Source organism: Chenopodium album, chromosome 22 (genome assembly GCF_948465745.1).
Source record: "Chenopodium album chromosome 22, dcCheAlbu1.1, whole genome shotgun sequence".
NCBI lineage: Eukaryota > Viridiplantae > Streptophyta > Magnoliopsida > Caryophyllales > Amaranthaceae > Chenopodium > Chenopodium album.
Genome location: NC_137855.1, coordinates 40,057,380 through 40,081,390, shown reverse-complemented (window position 1 = coordinate 40,081,390; position 24,011 = coordinate 40,057,380). Strand labels below are relative to the sequence as shown.

General features: G+C 35.4%; 2 protein-coding genes and 1 pseudogene across 4 annotated transcripts; 1 reads left to right on the top strand and 2 right to left on the bottom strand.

Moving 5' to 3' along the window:
* Positions 1–2,718: 2,718 nt before the first annotated feature.
* LOC145603693 (scarecrow-like transcription factor PAT1 pseudogene) lies at positions 2,719–6,023 on the top strand (annotated as a pseudogene). 2 transcript variants are annotated; one of them, XR_014104895.1, is made up of 3 exons: positions 2,719–2,854; positions 3,762–3,826; positions 3,908–6,023. The product of XR_014104895.1 is annotated as a scarecrow-like transcription factor PAT1 pseudogene, transcript variant X2 (transcript). The 2 variants fall into 2 exon arrangements; XR_014104894.1 differs by having other exon boundaries at positions 3,762–6,023.
* An 80-nt stretch (positions 6,024–6,103) lies between these two features.
* LOC145604449 (uncharacterized) lies at positions 6,104–7,641 on the bottom strand. Its single transcript, XM_081660338.1, has 2 exons — positions 7,404–7,641; positions 6,104–6,708 (listed from the first exon to the last, which is right to left on the bottom strand). Exons 1-2 carry the CDS (start codon positions 7,639–7,641, stop codon positions 6,104–6,106), a joined length of 843 nt encoding a protein of 280 aa, XP_081516464.1.
* An 879-nt stretch (positions 7,642–8,520) lies between these two features.
* LOC145603692 (putative WRKY transcription factor 20) lies at positions 8,521–16,814 on the bottom strand. The gene is made up of 6 exons (XM_081659649.1): positions 16,451–16,814; positions 14,702–14,893; positions 13,853–14,390; positions 13,606–13,771; positions 12,525–12,683; positions 8,521–9,321 (listed from the first exon to the last, which is right to left on the bottom strand). Exons 1-6 carry the CDS (start codon positions 16,742–16,744, stop codon positions 8,817–8,819), a joined length of 1,854 nt encoding a protein of 617 aa, XP_081515775.1. The 5' UTR covers positions 16,745–16,814; the 3' UTR covers positions 8,521–8,816.
* Positions 16,815–24,011: the final 7,197 nt, after the last annotated feature.

Here is a 24,011-nt window from a genome sequence, read left to right as displayed (position 1 = left end):
CATTTTCAAAAAGTATTTTCACAAGTTGCTCATTTTATCCGTTATCATAAACAAAGCAATGAAAGTTGGTAGGACCAGTTAACAACGCAGCTATCTTTTGGTGGGCTTTGGAATTTGGATGCACGGTTGCATCAATTAATTAAGGAAAGCTAAGCTAAATGACAATCATAATTCAATCAACTTCACTTAAACTTCCCGTCAAAAAAAAAAAAAAAAAAAACTTCACTTAAACTTAACTGAAAATATAAGAATACATATCGGCAAATAATACATTCCGTTGTTAGAGTCGACAATCTCTTGATTACAAGGTTTAATATGACATGATAACACAATTAAAACTTTTTTTTTTTTTTTTTTTTTTTTAAGGTTGCCCACCCGGTTCACCGGAGCTTAGCTCCGACTACATCCGGATCCGACTCGGGTAGCACACTTGGCTTATGGTGGGTGAGTTTCCCAACAAGAGTTTCTGCATACGGTGAGGCTCGAACCCGAGACCTCCCTTAAGCGGCATCAAGTTGCTTACCACTTGAGCCAACTCTTGTTGGTGATAACACAATTAAAACTTAGTTGAGTGTTTTGTCGTACATAGTACTCCGTATGAGATATTTGAATATGATAATAAGGACAACTAAAAATCTCAAGTTTAATGATCTAATGGTTTTGATTTATTGTGGAAAGAAATACGTAAAATGAAGATTGTGTTATTAAATAGAAAAATTTAAAAAAAAAAATTAATCCTTGGTAAATTTGTGTATCTTTTATCTTCTTTTTTTTTTTTTTTTTTTTTTTTTTTTTTTTTTTTTTTTTGAAACCTAACTTTGTGTATCTTATATTATAAGAATACAATTATGTCAATTATTTGTAGACTATTCCTATTAAACGCGGGCCTGGGCCGCACCCGCAAACCAAGAGAGAGAGTCCACTTCACAAGATTAAAGGAGGTTCCATCCCAAAACCATGTGGCAATAGGAGGAGTAGCCCCTTAGCCTTATAAAGTGATTAACTCTCTCATCTTAAACCAATGTGGAACTCTTACATGTGTTACTTGGTGGGATATACTTCAACAATTCCATAGTTTCTTTTTTATTCACTTTTTTTAATTTATTTTATTGACTAGTCGTGTTTGCTGACAAATATTATTCCTAAGGTAAATGTTCAAAACTATGAAACATACATGGGCACTTCAATTGATCATCGTACCCATATCGAACGCGTGATATATTCTCGTATTATTGTTTAACAAAATCTCTATTAAGAAAATTTAGTCGTATCCATATCCTTTACTTATAAAATTAGGGTATTACATACTTATTTAGTTATTTTGTACACGATTTTGTACCCGTTCAACTCTTTTGGGGGAAACTAAGGGCCTGTTCACATTTACTGAACTGGGTTGAACTGAATTGAATTGATTGGATCTGAACTGAACTGAACTGATTGGAGCTTAACTGAACTGAACTAAGCTGAAATGAATATTTTATGAGAGAGATAAATTAGGAGCTGAACTGAATTGAACTGATTGGAGCTGAACTGAACTGAACTGATTAGAACTGAACTGAAATTAAGTAAATATGAACAAGCCCTAAGATAAGGACCATATTAGACTAGAAACGCTCATATACTTCAGTTCAATTTGTTCATACAGTACTCGTATAAGTTAAATAAACTAGCCTTGGAACATTCTTGATCTCTATTGTCAATAGTTTCAGGCCAATTCATAACAATTTTGGTCAAAATAAAATTCCCAAGTGAATATTCTTCTAAATTATTCGTCACATGACAAAAATAACCAAGCAAGAAAATCAAAATACTCGGTACAAGGTATAAAAGTACAGTAGCAGTAGCACTCGAATTTCATGAATGAAAAAGTGCTTGACATCTATTAGTCACATGTCAAAATTTAATAATAAATAAACAAGAAAAGTATGCTGAATTAACAATTTCTTGGATAAGAAGAGTCGGTAGTCGGTACAAGGTTAATCAAATCAAATAAAATCAAACAGAGTAAAAAATTGGAATATCTTAGTATGATTCTTATCTATCTCACTTGTAGAGTGGACCATATCTTAATGTTTGTTGTAAAATAAGATCATCACTTATTGACCACAAAATTTGTTTCATCCATTTCTTGGAAACCACTAAATTAGAACCCTATGTTTGACCACATGTCACAACTTACAACATCAAAGGAAGGTGTCAAAATTTGTTACGGAGTTACTTAGTTTTACAAATGATATATTACACTCATTTCATTTTATTTGTAACAGTTTGACATAAAATGTTTAATACGGAGTACATATGTATTACCATTTGCTTGGGAGCATGAAGATTTCCTTACCTCCTCTTTATTCTCAAGTATTGACCTACGAAACTAAGATGACTTTTTTTATTAGAGGTGATGATTCAGTAGAGTTTTTCATCACATACAAGTAAAACTTTCGGAGTATGATCAAAGTGAATAACAATAGAGAATATGTATGTAACGGAAAGAATATTGTACTTCCTTCATCTCTAAATTACATTTCTAATTTTCTCAATTATGTGAGGAATAAATGTTAGAAGTAGGAATGTAATTAGGGAGGGAGGGAGTACTCCGTAATAGTTTGGACTGTCCATAGTGTGGCAAAATGGAAATTTTGGTAGAACAACAAGGTTAAGTAATGTTGTAACTTGCACTTCTCCTATAAAAAGGCCAAAAGAATCCATCAATCTAAGATCTAACCGAGTAAACTAGAAACTAAATTGACCTTCTTCAGGTGAAAACTGAAAAGAGAAGCCTGCAATTAAATTCTTTTGGACTTGAACTTGGCGGTATAGCAGAGAAGCTACAGCTCTAAATTAAACCAAAATTCTGGTTAGTACAAACTCAAAAAAACCCATCTTTCTTAATTCATAAGCTTTAATATGATGTCGGTGTTCTTTGTTTTCACCAAAGATTGAATCTTTGGTCTTTTAATTGTAAAGGGTTTGTTATGTCGGTCGTTCCTAGCTCTTGGCCTGATATTAGATTTAGGTACACCCGCGTGTATAATACGACTAATTGTTGTTATTTGCCATAGTATGATATAGGCTTTGAATATTTGAGTAATACGTAGTATGAAGTTTTGGGTGATTTTATGCTGATTTTTAGCTGGAAATGGGTAGTTGCTTGCTGAGTGATGAATGGGTATTTATGTAATCCTAGTGATTGTTCTAGGTTTTCAGGTGTTCTAGGTTGTAAAGATTGAATCTTTAATCTCTTTTCTTTCAGCTTAATTGTAAAGGTCTAAAGGGGTTCTTGGATTTTGTTAGTTCAATTATGGGTTTGATAAGCTGGATTTTATGCTGAATTTTTCTGGGTTAGGTAATTCAATTTGGACTATTTGGTGATTACATGGTAATTGGGATTTCAGATTAATTTTGAACTTTGTTTGATTGGTTTATTTCCATGTAATTTGGTTTGATTTCAATCATTTTAGGTGGAAAAAAAAGGATGTTTTACTGTTCTTAGATTCTGGTTGATGTATCACAATTGTTACTATAATGTCAAATTTTATGTTCTGTATAAGTGATTACTATTTTTCCATTTCACTATTTGCATATCATGTTGAAATGTATTGTTTAATTTCTCCTGTACTTGTATAAATTGCAAAATAAATTCTGTATAAAATCCTCATAGATAAGCCACTTTGATTCCTATAATTTCTATTACTGTATATACTGCATATGATATCGAGTTTTTGACAATGTTTAACTAAGGCCATTCTGTTCCTTTGATGCAGAATTTCTAATCAGGAAGTTTGTTCAGAAATAGATTAAGACTCAGGCGACGATTTAGTCTTCAAAGGCAAGTATTAGTTGCTGATCACAACTTCATTACATTGTACTTCTTCCAAGATCTGAACCAAGGTCAATATACAAAATGCAGAATCTGAGAAATCTTCAAGGGATATATTGCACCTTTGAATCTTCCTTGTTAAGTGGTGTAGATAACCCTTGTGGATCTCCATCAACTGGAAGCATCTCTGGTAACGGGAGCACAGTTTCACTTTTCGATTCTGAATCCCCTTCAATTGATTCACTTGAAATTGGTAATCTTTGGCATCATCTCAGAGAGCTCGAGACTGTCATGATGGAACCTACTTCAGATAACTTTTACAATGAGAATTGGCAACAGTTGAGGGAGATGATATCGAGAAGGGAACTTAGGGAGGTACTAATTGCTTGTGCAAAAGCGATATCTAATGATGATTTGCTGACAGCTGGGTGGTTGATTTCTGAGCTACAACATATGGTTTCAGTTTCTGGTGAACCGATTCAGAGGTTGGGAGCCTATATACTAGAAGGGTTAATTGCGCGATATTCTTCTTCAGGAATCTCTATCTACAGAGCCTTAAACTGTAAGGAGCCTACTAGCAGTGAATTCCTCTCTTATATGCAGGTGCTCTATGAAGTCTGCCCATATTTCAAGTTCGGGTATATGTCAGCTAATGGGGCAATTGCTGAGGCCCTGAAGAATGAAGACAGAATTCATATAATTGATTTTCAGATTGCTCAAGGGAGTCAATGGGTTAGCCTTATCCAAGCATTGGCAGCTCGGCCTGGTGGGCCCCCACGAGTTCGTATAACAGGCATTGACGATTCCACATCTGAATTTGCTCGTGCAGGAGGACTCAACATTGTCGGAGAGAGATTGTCTATGCTTGCTAAGGCATGTAACCTACCATTTGAGTTTCATGCTGCAGCACTTTGTTGTGGTGCTGAGGTAAAAGTTCAAAACCTTGTCTTGAAATCTGAAGAAGCCTTGGCTGTCAATTTTCCATTCTTACTGCACCACATACCAGATGAGAGTGTTGGACCTCAGAATCACCGAGATACATTATTGAGGCTCGTTAAGAGCTGGTCACCCAAGGTGGTTACCCTTGTTGAATATGAGTTGAACACAAATTCAGCTCCTTTTTACCCTCGGTTTCTTGAGACTCTTGATTATTATTCTGCAATTTTCGAGTCAATCAATGTTACCCTCTCAAAGGATCGCAAGGAGCGGATCAACGTTGAGCAGCACTGCTTAGCAAAAGAGATCGTCAACATCATAGCATGTGAGGGTGCTGAAAGAGTGGAACGGCATGAGCTACATGGGAAGTGGAGATCCCGGTTTACAATGGCTGGGTTTAAACCATATCCTCTGAACCCACTAGTAAATGCTACTATCAAAAATTTATTGCAGAAATACAGTAGGTGTTATGGACTTGAAGAGAGAGATGGAACTCTTTATCTTGGGTGGATGAACCGAGCTATGGTTACATCTTGCGCATGGCAATGAGGTTCAACAAGTGATTGGAGGTTTCCTTGAGAAGGACTGAGGCATATGATACCTGGGATTCTATATCAAGCTTAAAACTTTTACTCAGGCTGCAATCTTTCTAGAGAGATTCGAATCATAACTATTATATGTCCAAGGCAGATGTGTTATTGGTGGAGCTCCTAAATATTATTTGCGTTGTAAGAGGACTTCCACTAGCAGGGGACTTCAAGTCTACAACATAACCCACTTGCAATTTGAAACTGATGCTTTGGCCTTGAAAATTATACTGGAAAGAGTGCATGCTCATCTGGATCATTTGCTTGCTGCTGTCCTCACTGATTTCAATGCATTTCTCAACTCGGAATGCAATGTCAACATATTACTAGTGGTGAAGCTAGCTCAGTGGAAGATAATCTAGCCAGGTTTTCCTTCCGTAGAAAAGATGAATGGAAAATCCACTTTGTCATAGTGAAGGGCAATGGAGCTACTTATGTTGGCGATCTATAGGCTGCAAACAAAGGTTCTCTAGCATAACATGATTCTTGTATAGCTTTTGACCAGTGATGGCTCAAATTTTTAGATGTTAAGTTTTAGTTATGTTCTGGTTGTGATATTTGCTTCTCCCTTTCATGAAGAGGTGAGAAGTTTTCAAGTTTTCCTTCGAATATGTACTCGTGTACTGGCTTTAGGAAATCTCCCCTGTAAAAAAAATACAAGTAGCTGCTGCAGGAATTGAAAACTGTTCTGTTTGCTATCTAGTAATATAACTATTATTTCTAGTTTTTGTACATGATATGTTGGACAATGAATTAATCTAACTCAGTTTAATACTACAACAAAGCAAGGAAGTACAGCATTAGGGCTTTTCACTATCAGATGCTCAGACTTGAAACAAAAGCCTCTATAATTTCTAATCGAGTCGTACTCTTCACTTGCTCTATCATTTGTATTTTTTATTCTCCCTGCTATGATCCTGCAGATAATCACTGCCTTTTTCGAATTCTTTCCCTTTAGAATTGCTTTCATACTCTCCCTCAAGGCCTCACTGCTGGTACATAGCTGAACCCCGAACCTTTTTGTGTACTTCATGTCAAAACTAGAGCATATAGTCCTGCATAAGTTACAGTAAGAATGGTCACAGGGTCCTGAAACCAGCTCTGATTGTCTGCTGTGGCAAGTCATGGTTGTGACATAGAAACATAAGAGCTCATTCCCATCGACCAAGCTCCTGGGTTGCTTGTCTCCTGTCTCCTTAGCTTTCTGCTTCACCATGTCCCTATACTTCTCAAACTTCTCAATTACTTCTGGTGAGTTTTTCACTCTGAATACATTTCTGATCGTCGAGATTTTCTTTGCCGGGTTTATTAAAGCATCTCCAAGGATCTTTTCAATGACTTTCCTTGATGGGTCTCCTACACCAATTTCTGCAAAATGCAAATTCAAGTTAGACTTACATTTCCCTATTGTGAAATATCGAAATTGATGCTTAGAAGCTATAAAATAAGAAATCTGAAGCTAAAACTCTTCAACAACTGACAGTAGAACATCTCCTAACCTACAAATGACACATCCTAATTCATGACCTTTGAAGCCTCAGATTATGAATTAATGACGTAGTACTCAAATTCTTCATGCTCCATCCAACATCCCAACCCTTTCGACCTGATACGACAAGATGCTCGAAAAATATATACACAAAGCCATACATGTTGAAGAAGAGAGCATAATACTTCTCTGTCCCAGCTCCAAGTTAACATTTTCCATTCATGATTGTCCCAGCTCTAATTATTTTCCCTAGACTATTTAATTATCTGTCAAATTCCACACTAACCCACTTTTTTCTCTCTACAATTGGGCCAAGGAGCAATTTCAATGTGAAACTAAGTCAAATCACTAAAAGCTACTCAAAATCTAGTACTGAAAACATTCTATATAGACAAAGGATTAAATCCTACCTCGAGTTTTTATTTACTTTAAAAAAGTAAAGATTTCTCTTATCCCCCCTTCCCCTCTCGAGGGTTAACCTCTATAGAGATGACTCTTGAGGGGTCAGGTTCAATAGCGTCCTTCATCTTATCAACGAAAGAAAAATAGAAGTTAAGATGTGTCACCGGGATACCTTTAAAGCTGCTAGAAGGGGCATTTTGCCTGTAGCTTATAACACTCTCCATAACTTTACTACCAATGAGAACCTCATGTTCATGCTTGTCTTCCTCGAGTAGGTCCAGGCTTCTTTGCTTGGAGAGTTTTCTTGGCCGACAAATGACATCGTTCATCTTGTTCCTACAACTGTTGTTCAATGAAATCCACATAGCTTGCAATTTTATCTCCAGCTTTCCTCTGCCTTCAACCTGCATTATCTGTGGTATGAATGTGTGCTAGATTGAAAGGTTAAGATTACCAAAACTTGGCTAAATTGCATCAGTTTGTAGAGTAGAGGGAAAACCAAAGGGATAAAAACAGAAGATATTAAAGAATTTGTACTTTTCATATAATTTGCCATTCAATTCACCTCATTGAAGACAAATTTTTATTGTTTCTTTCTTGAGCAAGAAATAAAATTGGTACATAACTACATATATTTGATATATCATATCCATGCAAATGTTATTGTATACTACTATAAGGTAGGACCTCTTTGGATATAAATACTAGGGACTATTTTTGCTCTTCATATTCACATGTTAGTATGTTACTTACCTCCTGTCTCAGCATTTTGGTCTGAATGTTTTTTATGTCAGAAATTATGAACAATCACATTAGAGCAACTCCAATAATTGTAGGAAGGGATTGCGAATATTATGTCAATTTCGTGTGTCAGACGCGTATGTGCAGCATGTGTTCTAGGATTATTCAAGTTCTTATGTATGGACACGCAATATAAACACTTGGATGGTGTGTTCGTACTTTCTAAGGTAAGCGGAGTGCTAGCTGTGCTGCCTGTGCTACTAGTAGTAGAAGTGCTTTGAAGGGTTTTGTTTGGCAGTTGGACCTATCCTTTTCTCTTGGGACTTGCTGTGGTCCTGCAAAACAAACTGTTGGGACAATTTTAGATGGTTACTCTTCAAATTTACAGGTAATGTTTTGTATGGTACGAGTAATTGGTAAGCGATAAAACAAGCTCTATATTCTATCCCGAAAACACAGAAAAATTGTATATCACAGAAATATAAGTAGTACGGAGTAATAAGTTTTTGGTGAAATCAAGGTCTGAAATAGCAAATCTACAAAACAACTACTCTAAAAAGGGGCTTTTTTTTCATTCATTTCAAACAAATATATTCTTGATCTCTATTGCTCGTTTACAACAAACTGTACACAAGCTCCTGGCTCGGCTGATGAAATTTACTGTCTTTCTGGTTGTATAGCCAGTTGAAATGGAAAATAACCATTAGGAATAGCTAACAAGCAACGAGAATTTGATTTCACTAAAATTACGGTACCTAGCCATCCTATGCAAATAAAGATATAAATAAAACATATAAAGAGAGAAGAAAAAGAAATTGTCATATTTTCGATTCCTCTTCTTAATCTAGGGACCCATGAGTATTCTTCCCATGTTCTGCTGATAAGAATTAGTTGATGAGTGATTTACAGGCTGATTTCCAATACTATGCCCTTGACTATGGTTTTCCCTAGAACCATACAGCACCATACCACCATTTACATAACCAGGAAAAGTCGACATTGGATTTTGTTGAAGCAACAACAGATTATGACTGCTAAACTGGGGCTGGCCAGGTAAATGTTCACCACCCATAGCTTGCTGCTGCTGATGACCAGGGACGAACCCAGAGCCTGACCTAATACCCACACCAAGATCGAGGCTTACTGCATCATTGCCTTCACGTGACCCCATCCTTGATGCCATACTTTGTGCTTGTGGGGCAGCTGTGTCGTGACTACTATTCCTAGCTGTAGGTACTTCATGATTGTGTTTCCCCTCATATGTTGTTATGACAGCTTTTGGGTCATGGGATGCCCTCTCCACATGTTTCCGAACTGGGCATCCAGGGTGAGTGCACTTGTAATAACTCCTGCATAAAAAAGAATGGAACAGTAATGCATTTAGTAAAGCGGAAACCCAAGTAAGAGCCAGAAGACTCTTTAACAAAAATTTGCACAACACTTTCTGCGAAGAGACGTAGGATAATACTGCTTTACTTCCCAGGAAAAACCCTAATATAAGAGTGATTCATATTCTGAGACTTCAGCCCCAAAAAGGTAAGAAAGCTCAAGCATGCACAGCCAAGCTCATGCAGTAACAGAGGTGACCAGTAGATCTTTCTAGTCAAAAGCGGCTATTTGCTATTTTACAATGACACAATTTGTACTGAATTTTACTGCTATGCTAAATTCATATATCCAGCACTTAGGTTCAAAGTTCAATGCAGTTAGATTTTTGTTGATTCAGTCTTAATATATCTTTTCCTCGTCTGCCCTTCCAATAACTTCCCCCTCCCCTTCCCATGCCTTTCACAGTTCTTGAATTCATTTTCCGCCAAGCAAAATCAAAGAAGAATTGTAAGAGAGTAAAAGCAAAATTAGAAGCAGAAAAGAGAGGAATTAAATCTTGCAAGGATTTAAAGAATTTTTTAAAGTAGGATGATCTAATCACTTCATTCATTTACAAAATTCAGAGAAATGACAATGTAAAGGATAAAATATACTGTAGTTTTGTTTTTATGGATTAATGAGAATGCAAAGATAAAAAGAGTTACTTGAAAAATTACAAAATTATGAACCATGGGGGGAAACAATTATTGTGGTGGTGGTGAGAGTGGTTCAAGCCCTGATCTTTCTGAATTGCAAAATGACTTAGGCCTAGCCAAGCCAAGTGGAATGATCGTTTATCAGACTACTCAACGAGATTATTAATATGTTTCAGGGATTATGAACCAGAAAACGACTTAGGAGAGAGAAGGGGGAGGGATGTGGTATGTAAGGGAGAAGATCACCGAAACATGGGTAGGGTAGGGTAGGGAGATCATTAAAAAAAAAAAACTCAAAAATGAAAGCACCCATAATATTTGCGGCCAACTGGCCATAACAGAAGCACATACCTACTGAGCTCACAAGAATCAGCTTACAATTCATATCTACTAGTTTATCAATTGGGTCCTAAATTTTATGCTAAACTTTTGCCATTATATCTACTACTTTATCAATTCAATTGGGCCCAGGAGAATTTAGAACTTTCTTTGAAGGAGTAAACCAGCAAATCAACATATATTTCTAATGTGAAAAAGCATGCAAAAGTTTGAATTTGGAAATTGGTTTCATAATCGTCTTGTCCCTGTATCAATGTGACCGTGTCAGATTTCAGGACAATAAAATTTCTGACCAGGCTATATCTATACCCAACACACATAACCATGTGCCATTCTGACATAAAACTTATAATTATGGACATACAATTCATGGTTTATCATGATAATGTTATGCTTTTCCTAGTTTACTTATTCTTACTACCTTGTTTCTTTCCAAAAAATTGAAGATGTCCCATTAGGAAAGCCATATAAAACAAGAACAATATCAAGGCTATAAAAGCCTAATTGTCATCAGCAAATTACGTCATCTTTATTGTTCTCTTCATGTTCCCAAAGTCAAGGCAACACTGCCCTTCAGCACACTTTAAGGACTACTCCAACACAGCCCATAGTTTCTCACTCTAATTAGATATCTGAGCTCCACCTAAATATTGGTGCAGTTTTTACCAGTTCTGATTCAATTACCGTTCAGTAATCAATATAGATATTATTCATAACCACATCCACAAGTGGTTTAAAAGCTCTAAAAATTACTTGAACTATGTCTAACCACTCCCCCCCCCCCCCCCCCCCAAAACACACACGCCCCAACACACTTCCTTTTCCCTAATCTGTCGGTCATTAGTTAGTTCATCCAATTATGTTGCAGTGCGATACTCTACCGTAACCTTTGATATCTGGGACTATCATTACACTTGAGTTCTCATACAGTATTCATTCCCAGGCAGAACTAAACTTGATACAGACATTAACTCTAGCACTAATTTCAACTGCTAAGTCCTACAATTCATCATAGCTTATACTAAATGCCTAGGTCTATTTATTAGTTTCATACTTGGTCCCCAGTAATTCATAACAACTAGCAAGGCAACTTTTCAATCCATTCAGTGAGTTGATACAACTTACACTTTGTTTAAAAATAAGTAAATGGAAGGAAAAGAAGATAAGAGAAAGGAAGGAGGACAACTCTTGTTTGGGTAAAAGATTGGGGGAAGGAAGAGGGGAAGGAGGGGGGATCAATTTTCCCTTTCTCTTTAACAAGCATAATAATCTCTTATAAACTGGATAGATTTGGAGGGAAAATGAAGCTCACCTTTTCCCTCCCTTTTCCTCCCTTCCCCTTTCTCCTCTTTCCCTCTCAATCCTTTCCTTCCTTCTTTGATATCCAAACAAAGCGTTAAAGTCTCTCTATCTAGAGGAGGTAAAGTTGAAAGACCACATCAAAATTAGACATCGTTAAAAATATGTTGTCTATGAATCTTCCTCCATTTTCTTTCACATTTCATATACTTCGTATATACTCCATATACTTTTCCAGTTTTCCCCAATCCCCACCACTGAGAATGGTCCTTGGGCTCTGGACTTCTGGAGTAGCAGGTAATGGCTGTATAGATTTTATTTCAAACACTTGCAGATAGAGGCAAGCTAGAGGAAAAGGCACTGTAATAAAGACACAGGAAACAAAGCTATATAGCAAGATTGTGCAGATAGGTTCCTATCAAAAGCTCAAAGCCCAACAAAACAAACAGCCTCCCTGGTTTTGAACAAAACTGCAGGTAAAAAATAATGAAACATGTCAAGCCAGGGTTAGGAAAAGCCATTTAGAAATTCACAGGCAATGCCTTTTAAAACTGATACATAAAACCAAATGCCCATATGCGATGGTGCACAAATATATAGCTGATATCCCAACATGGCAACACCACAAACAACCTCGTAATAATTTAAATTATCCATGAAAAGAAACAGAGTTACATCAAGCCAGAGTTAGGAAAAGCCACACATAATTTCAGGGGGAAAGACTCAGTGATAAGTATTTCATGCACACATTCACACCCACAAAAGCAGTGAAAAAATTCCAAAGTTACTAAACCAACAGACTCAAGTGTCATGACCATGCTGCAGAAATTACATCATAAAAACTGCATGGAGAAGTCATAAGATACAGCCAATATGGCAACAAGACATACCTTGGATTAGGGTTTCCTCTCACCACTTTCTGACCATACTTGCGCCAGCGGTACCCATCATCAAGAATATCAACCTCACTCACTGTTTGAACAACAACACGTGGTTCTCGAATAGGCTTAACTACTGAATTGATGTCCATTTCACCTATTTCCATCCTCCTGGTAAGACATCATTAGTTTATTAGCTTAATTACTGAATTGATGTCCATTTCACCTATTTGCAATTTTCCATCCTTTAACAAATATCATAAGGGGGCATTAGGCTTAAGTTATTCAAAATAGGGTAATGTAATCAACAAGGATGATTACCTTAGTTGTTGGTTATGTCTATTTGAACATTCCCTTTCCCCGACTCTATTACCTCAAAGTCCTCTACACTCATCGCTCACCCCCACCCCCCTATGGTTTCAATTACCCTTTCTCTCCTCTACTACATAGCCATCATTGACCAATACTTTGACCACACTCACTCAACCACCAACAGTCTTACCCAACCACCTAAAACCCACCCCCACCACCATGAAAATCATCTCTAACCACCAAAACCCATCCCCACTCACCCAAGCCACCATGAAATCAGCCTTTAATCAACAATTACTCAACCCCACCAACCCAAAAACCACCAGTACCTATCCAGAAAACTATACACCCACGTAGCGCCCATCAGAAAACACCTATACAACTTTAAATAAGCCTTCACTTACCACTCGCCCTCATTACCATAAAATAACCCCAACCACTAGATTTAGAAATAAACTTAACTTGAAAAGAAGGGGTTGAATTGATGGATAAGTGGGAGTTGTGGTGGTACCATGGCATTGGACCGGTGGTGGTTGTGGAAAAGTAGAAGGGAAAGAGTGGCTGTGGCCTGTGGTTGTGGTTGTGGTTGTGGGAAGAGAAAAAAGGCAAGAGGTGGTGAAATATTAAGTGATTACCTTACTTAATCTAAAACAAACAAGCCAAATTTGAGGTCTAACCTTTCTTATCCCATGTTTTCATTTCCCCTTCTTACACAAAACACCCACCCTAGTTTATTAGCTTGCATATATTTGAGTGCATTAAAGGAAAAATTGAAGCATACCTCCTCTTTGCGTAAGGATCATCATCATCAGCATCTTCTGTAATCCTATTTAACTGGTTAGCACCAATTTCTCCACTGTTGTCATTAGCCCCACCAGGGGATTGTTCAGGGGTGCCACCTGGCTCATTGTTATTGGCTGTTTGGCCATATGAGTTTGCAGGCATTCCTGCAATATCATTACAAGAGAAGGTAAATGATGTTAGCTACACATAAAGAGCTGACTTCATATGAGCAATGTCTCAGTTACCTTCTTGACCATTAAAGGGAGTCACTCTGTCAGACTTATCTTCAAGTGCAGACAGCATAGATCCAGCAGGGAGTCGGCGGTTAGGTTGAGGTTTTGGATGATCATGCTGGCCCTTGTATATAATCTCAGTTATTGTCCCATCAGGCGATCGCTCAAACAATTTTTTAACTTCACAGTTTGGATGTGTACATTTATAATAACTTCGCGGAAATTCACTTCCCTTGACAAGCTTCTGTCCATACTTCCTCCAATTATATCCATCATCTGAAGTTCGCTCAGATACTTGAGAGCCTAATACTTTCTGCTCAGATGGTGGTGTTTGACCTTCATTATTAGAGTCAGATTTTTGATTCAATTCATTGGAATCAGCTTCGGTGGGTAAACCAGAGGATGGAAGAACCATAGTTGGTCTCTGTTCATTTACAGGTGCCGGTTCACTTTTAACTGCTACAAGTGGATCAGATGACTGAGGTGGACCCTCCGGCTGGACTTGGTTAGCTTGTCCAGCTTGCTGTTGATTCAGATCTGAGGAAGAAGCCTAGTTTGCAACAGAAAAAATGAGGTAGGATACTAACAATATTATGGTGGAGCTAGGGGGCGGGTTTTTTATATATATATTTGCAGTCAATCCTCATTAATTCTAAAACAATCAATCTCTATAGCACAACATTAAAAGCTACCGATAAGAGTTTAGTGCAATATATATTCCCGAATTTATGGTCAGCACATCTAACAGAACTATAAAAAGGGGAATTAAATTCAGCAATTTGTTATAGAATAGCACAAGTCAAATTCAAAATTCAAGCAAATGAAAGTTTAAAAACAAAAACCTGACAGAAGTATATTTACCAGAGATCCTGAGAATGCAAAGCCTCCAAAAGAATATGATCCTGTGTTAGGTTTGAACTCAAAGCCACTTGATTGAGCACCATCATAGGTGTTAGAGCTATTTATAACAGTTGGGTATGTGGTGGACCCACTAGATGAATTCTGCATCATTTGCGGCTTGAAAAAGGAACCAGTTGTTGGAGAAGGTTCTCCCTAAAATATACAGAGTTAATTAGCAAACTGGTTATTTTTTTCTTTCTCAAGGCCACATAAAACTAAAACAGTGTGGATTTTTAGCAAAAGGATCAAGCAACAAAAATATATGGAGATATAAAAAGATGGGGCTCTTATCACAGACAAAGGAAAGAGGACAGAGCTACCACCCTAATTATCATGATATTTCAGTGAACTAGCATATCACTATATAGGTTTGACATATTTAACAATTGGAAACAAATCCACAACACTAAAACATAGCAAATGCGGCAAGTTCTAAAGCATAATCCAGGTAGTCAGACAATGGTAACTAACATGGAACAAAACTTTTCTCATCAAGGCCCATCAAGAATAGTTGAAAAAAATTGATACTCTTACAAAAATGTCTTAATGTGGTATAAAAATGGCAGTGAAGCGTTGGACATCCAATCACGAAAACAGAACAAAGGCAGCCCACAGAGAAACAAAAGCAACAGCACCAAATGGAAGGAGAAAAGGCAAAAATATTCACTCTTTGTGAAGAAACAACGCTGCGATTTGAACAAAGAACTAAACCAAATCAAAAAGCTCAACACTTGTAAAGATTAAAGGACACGAGCATATTCTCAACAGGAAACAAAACCCTTTAGAATAACAATAGAAGATGGCACAACAAACCTAATTAAACAAAACAATATTACGTAACGAGCATCAGAATCTACACTCCCCTCCATTAACCCATTTTCTACAATTCTTTTCTCCTCCCATTACTGAGCACTTGTCTAAACAAAGATTATCTGATAAACACATGAACAAAGCATCTCATTTCATGCTCTATTTGTTTCTTCCCCCCTCGCCCCATCATCGTTCTTTACAAATTACAAAAATCATGAATCCCCAAAAATTAAAAATTAAAAAAAAAAATCTGTACAAAGTATGATTAGTTTAAAATTAAGAATCTTACAGCCCACCAACATCCCAGAAATTCCCCACTAGAAATAATTGAAATGACTCAAAATTTCATAGCTTTTCATATGATTTTTAAAATATCTTGCTACTGCAGAAATAAATATAAAAATTCCCAAAAACACAAAACCTCCATGAAACGACAATGTTTCGAATTCGATTCACCAACCTAATTGATTTTTTTAAAAAACCAACCACAGTAATATAGCTCGAAAAATATCATTGAAGTTACTAATTCGCATCATTTTGCCCTAAAATCACCAAATTTAAGCTAAGAAACTACTCACAAACACCGATTTTGACCTAATTAAACTGAAAATTGAAAAAAAAAAAAAAAAATCAACCCAATAAATACTAACAAAATCAATTTCATGCATATCAATTACCAAAAACTGTCCTAATTCCTTCAAAAAAAAAAACATCAACTGTCCTAATTCCTTCCAAAAAAAAAAAAAAAATGCATAAACTGTCTTAATTCAATTGTAAAAATCATCCAATCAAATTCAAAACACCAAACAAACTACCCACTGCATAAAATCAAATTGAACTCATAAAAATCCAAAAAAAAAAAAAAACAAATAAAAAAGGGGAGAGAAAATGAAGAAAAACCTTGAGGTTGGAGAGGAAGACAGGGGACTCAAGAAACGACGTCGGACTGAACATAGGAGGAACTGAAATGCAAGACGACCTTGAGATCGGAAGTTTCGCCGGCGACATTAATTTATACTTTGCATTATTATTATTAATTAAATTATTATTATTATTTGTATGAAATTGGGGGTTTGATCGAGTGGTGGAGGTGGGTTCGGAGTTGCGAAGATGAGAGGCGTCAATGGAGGCGATGATGAGACCACCGGAGTTCGCCGGAGAATCGCCGGAGGAGGAGGTCGGAGGGGCGTCCATCAGTGCATCGACGGCGAGGGGTATTTTGGGGAATTTGGGGAAAGGGAGGGAGGAGAGAGAAAGAGGAGGAAATGAGAAAATGAGAAAGAGAGTGGGAGACGTGAGAGTGTTGACTAGTTGCAACGGATCTGGAATTTGTGGGGTCTATCTCCTTGTCTAATGTAATCAAATTAAACGCCTTTCTTTTTTTTTTTTTTCTTTTGGTTTAATTCACTTTTTGTATTTTTGCTAGGGGTGGGAAATTAAAAAATACTACCTCCGTTTATATTTAGTTGACATGTTTTTATTTCACTTTTTGTATTTTTGTTAGGGGTGGGAAATTAAAAAATATAATTTGCAATAATTAAAGGTATTTTATATTACTGTCAATTGAATGTTGGCGTAGTGGGAATTGGGATTACACTTGGTAGGGAGGATCTGTGTGGAGGAGACTGGAATCTAATCACCCAGAACTGATCTGGATATTCATACTAATTAAGGGTTTGTTCTAATTAACTGAACTCATCTGAACTGAACTGAACTCAGCTGAACTGAACTGATTGAACTAAACTGAAATGAATATTTTATAAGAGAAAAAAATTAGGAGCTGAACTGAACTGAACTGAACTGAACTGAATTTCAACATATGAGAACTAAGACTGGTATTATTGAGAGGTTTGTCACTTCAAACTCTCATTTTTTACATGTGATTCCAACATTTGTAAGAGCTGCAAGTCTTCTATTTGTCTTTAATGAATTTTATTATTTATCATAGTAACAAACTATATGAACATTTCAAGCTCGCGAAAAATATCACATGTGTGTAATGGAATTCTATTTAGCATGTGTTCAACTCATAATAGCTTTAGTTTTACGACGGCTTTTTATTCACTTTTCAGTCCTAATATTAATTTTCAGCAACATTGCGGTGAACACTACCTCTTTAAAAGTTTTAAATTAGTGCTTTGCAAAATTACCATACAAACCAAAATTTGCCTTTCAAGATAGTGACCCGTATTTCTTAATATTTAGGTAGGCATCTACTTATGTTGAATGCCTATTAAACAATTTTTTTTACAGCTAATCACTAACAAATAGTTGATACGAGTAACACGCTGTAAAACAATCAAGAAATTTTTTAAGTTTACAACAACTAAGATCTAATAAAAACAACTTGTTTAACTGAATGGACCTAAAAGAGAGGAAAAAAGATTAAGTTATGCAAATTGTCTCTAAACTATAACCAACCAATTGTTTCTCCATCTCATAACATGCATGTGTATAAATTACACCCTTTCCCACCCCCATTATGTGTGTTACATTGTTCAAAATATATGACGAGTTGAGGAGGTGTGAATTTGTAGTTACACCTAAACGTAAAACAAACATCCTACTAATTAAGGACAAAAGACTTGTAAAAATAGTTAACAAGATGCACTAAAGAGTAATAAGTGTGTAAACTTTAAAAAAACTTGTGGGTGTATATTGTATGACTATATGATCAACATTAAACCAATAATTTGAGACAAAAAGGGGAAAGGTGAATTAATTTATAGTATAAAATTCTTCTTTTTCCTAGTTTATCTATTAATGTATGAATGATGCCAAATATGATAAATCTTAAGGATAGATAATAAGATCATGAGAGGTAGAATAGTGGTACATCCTAATGATTGTCACTATGAAATTGGATATTTGTGTCTAAATTATCCCACTTGGTCGATAGACAAAAGGGAAAAAGCACCTAAATGTGGTCACATGGCCAAATCGAAGGACCCCAAAACTAATTATGGTGTTCATAAACAAATCTACCAATAACTTTAATGGGACCTACAATATAAAATTTAAATAGTTAATGATATTTATTTAACCAAAATTTTAAATTAATTGGTTAAAATCTTGAGAAGTGGATAGTTGATTAAAAATTAAGATCAAATTTCATCTATATCACTGTTTACACGACTATCTTTACACAATAAAGAAAATTGAAAATTTCCGATTCAAGCAAAATTTGTCCTTTTTAGCATAAATTCCTTGAGATATGCTAGATATAGTCGATTAAGAATTAAGATCAAATTTCATCTACATCACTATTTACACGACTATCTTTACACAATAAAGAAAATTGAAAATTTCCGATTCAAGCAAAATTTGTCCTTTTTAGCATAAAATCCTTGAGATGTGCTAGATACTAATCAAAGGAGGGTCAAGCATGCTACTAACTACTTGTATTCCAAATTTTGAAACATGACAATTAAGTACTTTCAATCACATGATATGATCAATTATTTTTGTGCAAAAAAATTTAGACCAACCAATTCTAGATCTATAACTACCTAACAATAATCATAACTACTAGCATTTAAATTACATGAATTTTGGATCTATTGCTCACCATGATTCAACTCGTGTACTAAAACAGAAGAGTTTTTGTAAACAATGACTGATTTAAAAACTAATTAAATTAGCAGAAATTATGTAGAAAAGTAAATTGTTTATGCTCTTGGAAATAAGCAATTCTGCAACAAACTATGACTAAGAAGCTGTAACTATGACTAAGCAACTATGTGCAATGTAACTATGTTAGACCATTTAGAGGACAAATATATGTTCATGTGCACGTACACTCATTAAGTGGTTATTATGTATAAAAATGTTACTAACTTCAATGATATGTTTCATACTTTTTTTACGAACTTAACAAATACGTGATTATAGCATAAGTCAGCTGTAAAAAAAAGTATTGAATTGAATATGCTGGCTAGTGAGACCCTTGTTACGGTTGTTTAGTGGCCTAACAATTGACTAATTGTATGAATGTGATTAATCCCACAAACATTCGTTCAAATAAGATTGAATTGAGAAGCCCCAACTCATGAATTAAGACAATTTGTTATAGAGTGGTTGAGTACCTTATAAATGTCCCTAACCAAAAAGGTTAGTTGAAATGTAATATTAATAGCCTTAGAATTAATAAAATTATAGTCATTGACAAATTCAACTAAAGTCTTATAATCTAAAGAGAGACTTTAATGTTGTTTGATCAACATTAAATCTTATGCTTAATGGTATATTAATATTGTACAATATTTGTGTAAAACCTAACCACACAATAAATTTTATTTTTTAAAAAAAATCTTTTTATTCCTAATAAATTGTGTAGTTAAAATCAAGTCATGATATATATTGCTACATAATTTGCCAATATGAGCTTACTAAGTCATGGTTTTTCTATTAACTTTCACTACTTGTACAATTGTACTCATATGGTCATATAGATACTTCATACTAGTATGCTTAGTAACTTAGTACGAGCTTAGTAAGTAAACTCTTTTAATGCTTAAGATGTGAAATCAATTTCCGTCTATATCAGTAGATTTTATACACGAATAGACTACAAAAATATTCCACTCGAAAGATGTCAGACAGTTAGTCTAATCATCTAAAAGCCTACCTGAGTGGAATCCTTGGTCTTCTACCATGAGTTGAGTCAAGAGAAGCACAAATTCCATCAGAAGTACAATCATTCTCAAATGAAATCGGCTAAAATTTGGCTGAAACAATCCAAGTTTTTGAGACCTAAAAAGCTGCAAATTAAACACCCCATGTTCATGTTCAGTACACTTGATCAGAATCCAATGCAATGAAAACTATTCTAATCATTTTAGTTGTAGAATCATTCTCGAAAATTACACTACAAAGGTTTGATCAGATCATTAACTCATCATGTCTTACTTCATTTTCCTTTGTCATATGATGATATTACTATAGTTTATGATAGTTGTCTCAACCTCATCTTTTCTCTTAGCTAGACCATTTTAATTCACTTAATTGAAACGTATGAAGCTATGTTTACTTTACTTTATTTTCAAACGACCTTATTACTTATTTAAAATAAGATCAGAGATAATCTGATCAAATTATATAGAATGTTTTGAACATACTAATTTTTTATGTGTACTTTTTTTATTGCTAGATATTTTATATTTTGTAATGAAAATATTACGAAAATTAAGTCAAATTAGACAATGAAATCAAGTCAGATTAGAAGAAATAATCTCAAATTAGATCATAAGATAAATAAGTTTAGATTTGATGGGAAAATAAAGGTGAACGTACTGAATATAGCCTATATGCCTAAATCTAACCAAGGTATTTATATTTTATACATTTAAATTAAAATCTAAATAACAACACATGCGGTTATTATTTCTAAAGGAAGCAAGAAATCTAGTTATGATACACTCAAAACAAAGAGCATAGAGGTTCAATTTGGGTTGTGTATGTAACTGATGATAAATAATTTAATATATATGTTTATATTTGTTTGTTAGGTTTAGTATAACCCAAATTCCATAAGCCAACTAATTGTGTCTCAAGGCCTCTATAGGTTTCCAGAAAATTCTAAATATATTGGCAGAAAATTGTGGAAGAGTTGGTATGTAGATGTTTTAAGCAACACACTTTAGCCCTTGCCTATAAATATGAATTTTGAGCATCATTTGAGAACATGTAATCCACCCATGTCCTCTAAGGCTCTGATTGTCTTTACGCGATTTATGAGTATTGGGTTTTAATATATATATTGTTTCCCTTTTGCTACTTGTCTTCTTATAAATGGAGAAAGACCTTGACATATCTCAGTACTCAAAATATTGTTGGCTCTGTATTGGTGTATATTCTTAAATCTCGTGATGATTTGATTTTAAGGTTGCAAGATGAATTCCAAAACAACTACACTACACAAGCTAAGCTAGATGAAAACAATTGTCACAGTATTAATTAAAGAAATATCTATAAATGAACTTCTATTACTACTTGAATAAAAAATCCATCGATATATTTTACTAATCTTACAATAAAAATACCATAAAGATAATCAATTTACTTCAAAACACACCTTATACTTAAAATGTCAAATACATGTTCTAGTTGTTAGCCCCACAAATTCAGAACCTTTTTCATCTATAGATTTTACAAAACACCATTGGTGAACCAGCACTTACAAACTTATGGAAAATCTAATGCTGATCCAAAATGCACCAAAAATAAATTGGAAGAGCTGCAACCAGGATGTAGATAATCGATATAGGAGCAAAAGAACGAACGAGGAAAGACGAAAGAGAAAAGAAAATTACATTTTGTCAAATAACTAATGTAGGATTGATATCAAAAGCTATATAAAATCCAATTTAACATTAAGTTATGTTTTTTTATAATAAAACATTTTTTTTTTTTTGAAAACTTGTAAGAAAATATTTAGTTATGACTTAAGTGTACAATACGACAGTGAAATTGATAAAGATATATTATAAAAACAAAACCAGTTAATTCATCATAAAACACAAAAAAAAAAAAAAAGTACTCGTTGACTTGAGTTTCTTATATCTAAAGGTGGGCACGGGTCGTGCCGGCACGGGCCCGGCACGACTCCGGCACGGCCCGGCACGGTGGCACGCCTGTGGGCCGTGGGCCGTGCCGTGAACAAAAGTTCCAGCTCTGGCACGGGCACGGCCCGTGGCACGGCGGGCGGCACGGTGGCCGGCACGCCGGCACGACCCGCCGGCACGGCACGTGGCACGGCACGGCACGGCCCGTGCCTTTTACTAGCCGTTGGAAATATGGCCGTTTATGGCCGTTTTCCAACAGCTATAAACGGCCATATTTTCCTCCAATTTCCACCCAATTTCCCACCCAAATCCCCTATAAATACCTCATATTTTCCTCCAAAATTTTCACAATTCATCAACTCATCTCTTCTCTCTTATTCTCTAATTTTCTTACTCCCAAATTCTCAATTCTCAAATTCCTACAAATCATACAATCTTCCTCTCTTTTGTGAAAAAGAAAAAAAAAATTCCTACTCTCTTATAAATTTTACATTTTTAATATTATTAGTCTACTACCAAAAAAAAAAAAAAATTGTTATATTTACATTCGGGAAATTAAAATTTCGGGAAATTATAAATTCGAGAAATTATAAATTTGGGAAAGCATTGAAGCGTCATTGTAAGATCTAACTCAACTTTTTTTTAATTTGTTATTGTTATTGTTATTATTATTGTTATTATTATTATTATTATTAATTTATTATTATTATTATTATTATTATTATTGTATACTTGGAACTACTTAATTATATAAAAACTACTTTCTATTTTAATTGTGGGTTATTTGGATTGTTGAAATCTGTCTAAGGCGGGATTTGGGCTCTGGACAACGTCGCTCCTAACCTCTCCTACCTGGGATCTCATTGATTTAGATAATCTACTATTATTATAATTATTTTTGAAAATTTATTTTATATAAAAACTACTTACTTATTAATTCTCATTGATCTCATTGTTGTTAATTGTTACTTTGTTATTGTTAGTTGTGTTATTATCATTAATTAATCATGGCATCAAACCCGAACGTTTCCTCCTCCTCTAGAAAAGCCAAGTCAACACGTAGGGAACCACCAAACCCAAACACTTCAATGTCTATGCCCCCCCCCCTAACATGCCCTTTCCAAACACTTCCACCCCTTTCTTTCATCCCCAAAACATGGGAGGGCAAGAACAAATTGATGATATGGCTCCTTGGACCCAATTTCAACAAACCCAATATCAACAATATGAATTTCCTTTTCCTCCTCCTCCTCCTTCCCAAGGTAGCCAAACACAAGCTTCCGGGTCGAGTGAACCATCCACTCACATGCCCAACACCCAAAATCCTAACATATTAGAGTGGTGTACCGAAGAGGATTTTGCTCAAACCAAAAGAAAGAGTGAAGTTTGGGCACATTATCAATTAAGTAAAGATGGAAAAAAATGCAAGTGTCGGACTTGTGGTAAAATTTTCTCGGCCGATACCAAGGGAGGGACGGGACACCTTAGTAGACATACAAAAAAATGTGGTGGACCATCTAGTGATCCAACCCAACCTAAAATTTCTCAATTCCATCCACAAGGTTTCATTTACAATTACGAGAGAGATAGGGATGAACTTGGGAGAATGATTGTACATGCAGAACAACCTTTTCTTTTCGCCGAAAATGATGCCTTCAACAACTATATTAACCGAGCACTACAACCAAAACACAAAAAAATCTCCCGAAAAACCGTTCGATCTGCTGCCATGAAGACTTATCTAGAGTACAAATTGAGATTAGTAAATGAATTAGCTAATCTTCCTAGTAGAGTTTCTTTAACCGCCGATGCATGGGATAGTGGGTACGGACTTCACTATTTATGTGTTACTTGTCATTGGTTAGATAATGAGTGGATGTTACAAAAACGCATCATTC

Excerpts from the sequence above, each read along its gene's own strand:
- LOC145604449 (XM_081660338.1), bottom strand. The coding sequence starts at position 7,641 with ATGCAGGTTGAAGGCAGAGGAAAGCTGGAGATAAAATTGCAAGCTATG. Across the intron at positions 6,709-7,403 it reads CCCTTCTAGCAGCTTTAAAG|AAATTGGTGTAGGAGACCCA; the intron begins GTATCCCGGTGA and ends TGCATTTTGCAG.
- LOC145603692 (XM_081659649.1), bottom strand. The coding sequence starts at position 16,744 with ATGGACGCCCCTCCGACCTCCTCCTCCGGCGATTCTCCGGCGAACTCC. Across the intron at positions 14,391-14,701 it reads TTGCATTCTCAGGATCTCTG|GCTTCTTCCTCAGATCTGAA; the intron begins GTAAATATACTT and ends GTTGCAAACTAG. Across the intron at positions 12,684-13,605 it reads GATCCTTACGCAAAGAGGAG|GAGGATGGAAATAGGTGAAA; the intron begins GTATGCTTCAAT and ends ATGTCTTACCAG.